At 31.9% G+C, this 8665-nt stretch overlaps 2 protein-coding genes across 2 annotated transcripts; one reads left to right on the top strand and one right to left on the bottom strand.

Annotated features, from left to right (window-relative positions):
- Positions 1-2500: 2500 nt before the first annotated feature.
- On the bottom strand, positions 2501-2985 carry Spase12 (Signal peptidase complex subunit Spase12). The gene has a single exon (XM_088202795.1). It carries the CDS (start codon positions 2926-2928, stop codon positions 2641-2643), a length of 288 nt encoding a protein of 95 aa, XP_088058921.1. The 5' UTR covers positions 2929-2985; the 3' UTR covers positions 2501-2640.
- A 4257-nt stretch (positions 2986-7242) lies between these two features.
- Positions 7243-8574, top strand: LOC148227026 (uncharacterized). Its single transcript, XM_088202794.1, has 2 exons — positions 7243-8039; positions 8174-8574. Exons 1-2 carry the CDS (start codon positions 7549-7551, stop codon positions 8175-8177), a joined length of 495 nt encoding a protein of 164 aa, XP_088058920.1. The 5' UTR covers positions 7243-7548; the 3' UTR covers positions 8178-8574.
- Positions 8575-8665: the final 91 nt, after the last annotated feature.

The following is an 8665-nucleotide window of genomic DNA, read 5'->3' as shown; positions in this document are numbered from 1 at the left end:
CAAAACAAAAAAATTGTTCATCAAATCAATTTCTTTCTTTATCTAATGAATAGTCAATAGGTCATAATTTTGGGAACATAACGACATGAATTTAAATTGTGTTAATTAATTTTTTAATTTATTTATTTCTTGCTCTAAAATAATTTTAAAATGCCTACTTTAAAAGCAAATAAGGATGAATATAATTTTTTTATAATAAAAATGTAACATATAATCAAATATTTTATATTCAACTTTGCTACAGTTAAAAAATCTCTAATTAGTAAATATTTACAACAACTGCAGTCGATGAACGAAATCCCATCATCGCAGTACAGAAAAGTTATCTCCTAGTCTCCCGCCTTTAACTAATAAGTGTCACGAAAAAGATGATCTCATCTTTCGCATACAGTGTTAATTTAATACCAATAGTCTTAATCATATATGTATATTTTTGAATTCCTAACTTGAATCAAAGTGAACAGTGAAAATATATACTTTATTAAAGATATTCTTAAATTACTAATACATTAATTTATATTCATGTATAACTCATATTTAAAAGCTTCTGCATCCGATAACTAGGCTGTCTTGGGTATAATTTGTTATAAAAATATAATTTTTCATATACACCAATAGCGTTCAAATAGTTATCTTTTTACTAAAAAAAATTGCTAGTCAATACAAATATTGTGTACAAATAAATTTGTTAACCATCTTCAAACCACGTTTGCCTCCGACTTTGTGAACACGTTTGTTGTGTAGTTTTACAAATAAGCGAATCGTTATAAAGATAGATTTAACAATGGTCTTACATGTTCTATGTATAATAATATAATAATGATAATGTTGTTCAATTATTCCTTATTGGATGCGAATTTGTATTCGAGTCATATGAACGAACGCATTTATGATTTTCAGTATTAATGTCTTCCTAACGACCGTCCACTACATATATGTGGTCACACTGAATAGTTTATAGTGAATAAAATGTTTTATTGCTTGCGAAACTTAGTGACAAAATCGACAATGGTCTAATGAAAACGAAAAGAACTGGTATTTTTAATCAATACGAAATTTAAGTATTTCTCTCTATAGTCAAATCAATTAGTGAAGTACGTACGTTGTACAGATCATATGCCTTATAGTTATGTAAGTGTGGATTTTAATTTTTTAAGGAATACATATTGTAAAAATTGTTATTATATTATACATAGATCATTTTAGCTTTCTTGCTTATACGGCTGTAGATGTTATGATTGATATCATACTATACATTATTTACGCAGTCATAGTTTTAAATAATATCGTAATGATAATTGCATAATTTTAGTGTAGAATATTTTTGCACGTTTTCCGGCACTGTGTTCTGTTTGCAATTTTTGTCAATTAATATTTTATTTTTTATTGCATTTTCTATTTTATAAATAAAATTATACTTACTATTTTTTTAATTAAAATATGAAGCACTTCAAATAGACTGTTATCGATTAAATGTTGTGAAATATTATATATAAAGTATATATAAGGTTTTATTATGTACTACTCATTTTAAATCGTTAAATATCAACTAGTCCAATTCACTAAGAGAAAAGTACATGAAGCACTACAGCTAAAATTAACACGTTGTGGTTCTTTATTTATAAGTTGAGCAATACATTTTATCAATTATGTATGTACCAGTATAGTTTCTAGTAACTTAAGAATTCCTGGAACTCATTAGCGTAAAACTCATACAAGTGGTTCTTACAAGAGTTCTTTTAAATTTACACCAATATGAAAATTCTGCAAAGCTCTTAACTGATGATAGTAGGAAAGAGCAAGATTCGAATATATAGTGTGTTCTAAAAATTTTTATTGACAAACACTGTCGACTGTTTGCAGCACTTAGTAGAATTCTGCTGCACCATTGATCTAGAATCGGAGTTGTCAACCTTTTTATACCTATCGCCCATTTTTGTGTATTTCTTATGGTAAAAATTCCTTACTGCCCGCTAATGTCGCAGTAACTCTATACATAGTTACTGTGACAAAGGAAAGGTTTATAAAAAAATGGCTGCTTAAATTATTTTTTTATTTATACAAACATGTGAGGTTATTAGATAGTAAAAAAAACATCCATGGTTTTTGTTGCTGCTTTAATATCTCCCCTGCATTACTTGTCCAACTATTTAGATCATAATTTACCTTTTTTAAAATCACATTACATGTTGAAAAATGTCACAATAATGACTAACAAAAAAGACATCTAATGTGTCTTGTAAATTAAAAATGATTTAAATTCCCAGAACCCAACGTGTTAATAATATCATATTACCAAAATAATAAATTGACTTTATATTAATATACATATAAACGGAGTATAAATATTTTTAAATTTATATGACTTGTTGAACTCTAGTTGTTAAGTCATAGTGAACAAATTGTAACGTAACGTAGAGCTTGTACTACGAAAACATAGAAGTAGATTAGTATTAAAATGTTTGAATCAAAAATATTACACGAATAAAATACGATTGAGTTGACGTAAATTGGTTTTATTTCATTTTCGAAATTAATACAGCACAATAGTGCAATGCGTGGAATAGAACGAACGCGTTTAGAGCGCAAAATAGTTATATAAAAAAATCAAAAGTTCATAAATTAAGTGTCGGTAGATCGTTAATCCTTGCTCCTCCCCTTCTTGGGGTTCTTTTTGTTCCCTTGGCTGCTCGACGGCTGCCACTGCAGCGGCTTCCTTCTAAACATGGGCCAAGGAGGAACGGTGAGGATCGTGGCCAGTATGACTCCGGCGCCCAAGATGTACACCGACTGCGAGAACTGCTGGACGATGTAGCCCCAAACGAGGCCAACGATGCTGAACAGCGTGATGATGAACTTGTATAGCTGCTCGGCGTGCGCCTGGCCAGCGTAGTCGATATGCGTCGGGATTGAGCGGAAAAAATCCATGTTGCTGGCTGATTCGAACGTCACACGTCAGAGCCGGCTTGACAATGGTCCTAACACAGCGTTTGTCGACCAAGTCGTAACAACGTTTTTATCGACCATATAAAAAAAGAATATATGTACATTCACTATCAAAAAGGGTTCAAAAAAATTATATATATTAAAAAATCGGTAAAGGTGACGATTAGCGTTCGATACTATTAAGTTGGCAGCACTACATTGCACGCACACGCACACATGCTCATTCGCAGTTTGACGTTTGATGGAATGCTGCACGCGCATTCATAATATGACATTTGTATATGTCAGCTTCTGCATACCTAATAGATAAATGATGAACATGAATAAAAAATAAAGTTTTGTTATTTATTTTATCGATAATTTGTAATTTAAAAAAATGTTCATCTCTGAAATGATTTCTATACGTAAATTCGTGTAGATATGACTCGAACAAATAAATAGTAAATAAGGATAAATTATGAATATGAATAAAAAAAATTAAAATATTTGTTTATTTATTTTATTGATAATTTTCAATTAAAGTAATTATAAATTTTATAAATATATCTTCGTCTCTAAAATAATTTCTAAACATAAATTCGTCTAGATATGACTTAAACAGACTCTCTTCAATCTCGAAATGCCGCTTTAATTTCGTCTTGGCCCGCATCCACAAATTCTCTATATTTTGAGTGTGGACAAACGAGTCGTTTGGATCCACGAAGTTTTGTTCGTGGATCACTACCGAGTGCTGATAGATTCCCTGGTTGATCCTTTCAATGTTTGCATATGATGCCCATCCGTCTGAGATAATGTGGGTACCGGGGAGAATATGCTGCAATATGCAGGCCTCTAAAGTGGCTGCAGTACGATTCGGTACCTCTACGAGAAAGCATTTGTTACTTCCTCTCTCAGTGCCGCCGAAGACCCAATGTCCCTCTCTGTAGTGGCCTCGATGGTACTTCCGGTGAAAAAATTTTGATTCGTCAATTTCCACGACAATTGCCTCACCATTATTGTCAGTACCACCGATTCCCTCATAATGTTTATTCAACCATGTTGAGCATTCAACCCGCATAAAGTTACACCAATCGATCACATTTCTTTTATACACATTGGCTTCACGGGCCATTCGCCGCTGAGGATCATCACAGCACCAAGTGTATAATAGTATTAAAACTTGTTGAATTTGGAGATGACTGCGGGAGAAAAATGAATTTTCACGCACAGACTTTTTGGTTCCGCATGTTGAACAACTCCATCTATACCCGTCTACTCCTTGGCTATATTTTTGGAGTGTGCAGAGTTGTTCACAAATACATGTCCTTGAATTTTGGATTAACTGCCGACGAGCACACCATCGAAGAACACCTTCCTTGTCAGAGGTTTCCTCCAGCAACGTCTTAAGACGCCAGGTTTCTTCACTTCGAATCTCTTCCAAGGTAAGTCGTTCGTCTGTTATTGTCGTTGAGTTTTGTCGTCTTCCTGCCATCGTGGGATCAAGAAACAGTAATGCAATGCCAATCGCGCGATACTCCCCAAACGTCAAACTTTGAATGAGTAATTGTGTGTGCATGCACGTGTAAGCTGTGCTCTGCAGTGCTGCCAACTTGACAATATCGACCGCTAATCGTCACCTTTACCAAAAAATCTTTAAGGTGCGCACTTTTTTAAAAATATATATAAATCGCAGCAAAAATATATAATACAGAAATGGCCTTATTTTCCCAAATGAACATTAGATGTACAATATTATGACTCTGACAACGTATTTTATTTCATATTTCTTTGTATTTTTTTTTTATTATTTATTCTAAATTAAATATTTAATTTCAATTATTAATAAACATACACATTCATCAAATATATTACTAAAATTATTTATGTAATATGTTAATATTACTTAAACATTTTTAAAAACAATAATACACGCAAGGAATCTTTGGTGCTTTTTATGAATATTCTTTTGTTACGAAACGGTCACGGCAAACAACATATCACCGGGACACAAAAACACCGTAAGGTCACAAATTCCTGTTGCACAATTCGACCTCAGATATGTCCATCAAGCAAATGTCACTTTCTAAAAGTGTTTCGTTGTTCTATGAAGCGAGTAAACATATTTCGTTGTTCTATGAAGCGAGTGCAACGATTGGCTGGATGATCGGTCAACATCCCTGCGCCAGCTTCTCTACCACTTCTCGGAGAATATAATACTCACCCGTTATAGTAACTCGCAATATATGCAATTAAAATAATAAATTATTACCAATTACGACCTACTTTTTACTGGTTGCGAAGTTACACCCCTTAGGGTTACGAAACCTTAAAGTCTCTTAACAAATATACTGTAATATTGATTTTAGAGATCGTAACTTTGAAAAATTATATTTATAGTTAACTTCCTCAATCCTAACATTTATTTCGAATTTCATGCACTGTGCTTCAAGTTAAAAAAAATATTAATTTATTGTGTTTTTATTCTATTTTAATAATTTAATTGAATTAGCCACGTATTTTTAATTTTATTATTATTCGAAAATGATTCATTTTTAAATAAATTTATATAAATGTAATTTTAAACTTTAAAATGAATTCATAAACGTTAGCAGAGCAATGTCATGAATTTATTTTGTAGTAAAATTGATTTGGAGGGAAAAAATAGTGATGATATAATTTCGATAAGCACTGACATGCCTATCATATATTCTAACAATGAAAACATTACACTAGCATTAAAAGAAATAAATTTAAATATTACTACAAAATTTACTAACAAAGTCAACGATTTGTTATGATCAGAAAAACAACACGATTTTTTCTCAAAAAAATATTTATTGTTAGTTAATAAAACAAAATTAAAAGTGTCGGTTGTTAAGTTAGTGCTAATTTAGAATTATCAAATGTAGAATCTGAGAAACATACTCATATTTCTAAAGAATGAAGTAAAATAAATACCATTACATACAGTTCTACTAAAATAATTTTATCATTGCTGCTTCAATAAATAAAACGAATAAAGAGTTTGTTTTTCCACAATTATTTTTTTTTAATTCAGTTTAGTCTTGATGTTGGGGTCTAATACAAAATGGATTCTTTAGGTTAGATACAAAATAATAAAAATCGAAAATGTTTTTCTATATTTCTAAAATAGATAAATTAACTTTGAAAATATATTGTAGTTATTATTTAAAAAATATATACATAGGATATTAAAAAATAGGAACTTTGTTTAAACAGTTAGGCTTTAATGATCAATTGTGAGTTGGTCTTTTTTTGTGTATTTTCAGGTAAAAATCTACAGTCATACTTCGATTTGCTCAGTAGATAGGATTTACAAAATTTCGCGTAAATCGAAACGTAGAACACATTCAACATTGAAAGATATGTTGCTAAAAATAAAAATTTGCGTAAATAGAGACTTACTCTATACAAAATTGGAATATAAATTACAAAATATCTCTGAAAGCGAACACATGCAATCATATATGTATAATACATATGTACAGTCTCGTATATCAATACAAAAAATGTCAGTGTGGTAAAAATATTGTTTATTATTACTTTACAACAGTACTATGTACCCAAAAATATGTTATAACAATTCTTTATAATATGTACATAGCTTTGAACGGGATAACAATTTTAATATCTCTTCGTCCTTAGAATTGATTCAAAATCATTATTATCATAGTAATATCTAGCAGTACATTTCTATTGACTTACACTTTAATAATCTTTTACCAATTCTTGCGTTTTATTTGTTCTCATTTGTTGATAATAAAATGCAGTAATTGTTGGGCTCAGTTTTAGTAATTCATAATGCAGAATCCATTGCATATTTTACCAAACGCACAAAATAACTTTACGAAGTGTCTTCTTAGCTTAGGGATTGAAACAGATACTTGGTTCTTCGAAAGCCATTATTTGTTTTGTGTCATATTATCGTACACTATCCACTTCTTATCCCCTGTTTTAATTTGAGACAAAAACGGATCGCGTTTTTGCCTCGACGATAGCGAGATGAACGTGCTTGTTGACACCGAACATTGCGTGTTTGTTTTGCCAATCAGTTTTAAGTGTTCCTATATTGTGAACCATGGAGATGCAAGTCGCCTTTTAAATCCCTGTTGCCCGATTTGAATCGTTGAAACCAAATCTGTTTACTGTCAGAATTACTCCATAAAATACTCTGTAAAGAGTTGAGTGGCCATCGAAATAAAGCAGCATACAATGTCTAACAAAATAAAATTGATGACACACGTAAAAAGAATAATAATATATATACCTATAAACGCATAATTGTCAAATAAATATTTGAAGTATGGTCGAAATCTAAGGTGCTAAGATATTAAAAAGTAGCAAGTTTGTCATTGCTACCGACGTTTACTTGTTTATGCAGTAGAACAGTACTATGTTTATTTATTATACTCATGCCGTCGCCTTGGAATCGCGTTAAAGGTTAATGAACATATTTTAAGATCGCTCGTTTAATTATGAACGAATTGGTGGTTTATTTTATATTGGCGACCAACTGTCTACAGTCTAATACAGTGACAGGCAGCAGACAATAATAAAAGATGATTATTCATTGACGTTTATCGATGTGAGGGAGTGCGAGATATGGATCTGGAGGGCCTGCGATCTATGGGCGTAGACTATGCCATTCTCGACAAGGAGTCCTCCGAGTCGTACCGCTTGTACGAAGACATCTGTCTGGGGGGCGAGACCAAAGCGAGCACCGTCAAAAGCGTCAAGGATCCCGAGGAGAAGAGGCTGCTGAAGCTGGAGATCAACCGGATCCGCATGGCGGAGCGCCGCGCCAACGAAACCGACGAAGAGCGGTCGCTCAGATTGTACAAGAACAAGATGCGCAACAAAATTAGGAGGGCCACCGAGACGCCGGAGCAGAGATCGGCCAGGAACCGCAGCAACATGGAGAGGAACAGGCAGCGCAGGATCAAGCAGAGGGAGCAGCACCCGGACGCAGAGAGGCTGTCGATAGCGACCAACGAGAGCGGCTCGTCGTATTACATCAACGATTTAGTGCGAGCGGAGCTGTCCGCTACGCCGCCGACGATACACGACATCGGTGTAAAAGACTATGAAAATCGGTAATAATAACATCCGTTGATTCGCTTTTACTAGCGACTTTGATCATAAGTGAACTATAAACTTTTTATTGTTAAATTAATTAGCTAATCAATTAGACTTATTCTCAACTAAGATATTTTTTTATATTTTTCAGATGAAGGAATAATTGGAAAGATTTATTAACTATTACCGAATTTATCAAGAGTACGCGAAAAACATATACTATCATACATAATAATTGTTTTGTATTCTATATTACTTATACAACTGGCGGCTATGGCTATGTGGAAATGTGGAAATGTCTATTAAAAAATTTAATAGTGTTTATTTGAAATATTGTTTTAATCATATTTCTGTATATAAAGATGTATTTTAAACAATCCTATTTTAAGTATTTATTATTTTTGATGTAATGAATTTATTCAGTCATTTTTTTAATAAAATTTACATTGTATACAGCTTATTGTTTTATTCAATAAATAAAGATAGAAAATGTTAATTGTGTAAACCAGTGTTTAGCAATCTTTTTTAAACAAAAATAAATTGTCAACAGTATTATTTTTTAATGGTTTTATTTGTAAAACAAAATTATTTACTACCATAATTAAGAATATGTTATTCCTTCTTTTGTAATAAGCATACTACA

Source organism: Plectrocnemia conspersa, unplaced genomic scaffold (assembly GCF_051122295.1).
Source record: "Plectrocnemia conspersa isolate PC_06_02 unplaced genomic scaffold, ASM5112229v1 ptg000013l, whole genome shotgun sequence".
NCBI lineage: Eukaryota > Metazoa > Arthropoda > Insecta > Trichoptera > Polycentropodidae > Plectrocnemia > Plectrocnemia conspersa.
Note: the sequence above shows the minus strand (reverse complement) of the source record. Positions and strands in the feature narration are given on the sequence as shown.

Bases quoted from the DNA above. Each gene is read 5' to 3' on its own strand.
- LOC148227026 (XM_088202794.1), top strand. From the start codon at position 7,549: ATGGATCTGGAGGGCCTGCGATCTATGGGCGTAGACTATGCCATTCTC.
- Spase12 (XM_088202795.1), bottom strand. From the start codon at position 2,928: ATGGATTTTTTCCGCTCAATCCCGACGCATATCGACTACGCTGGCCAG.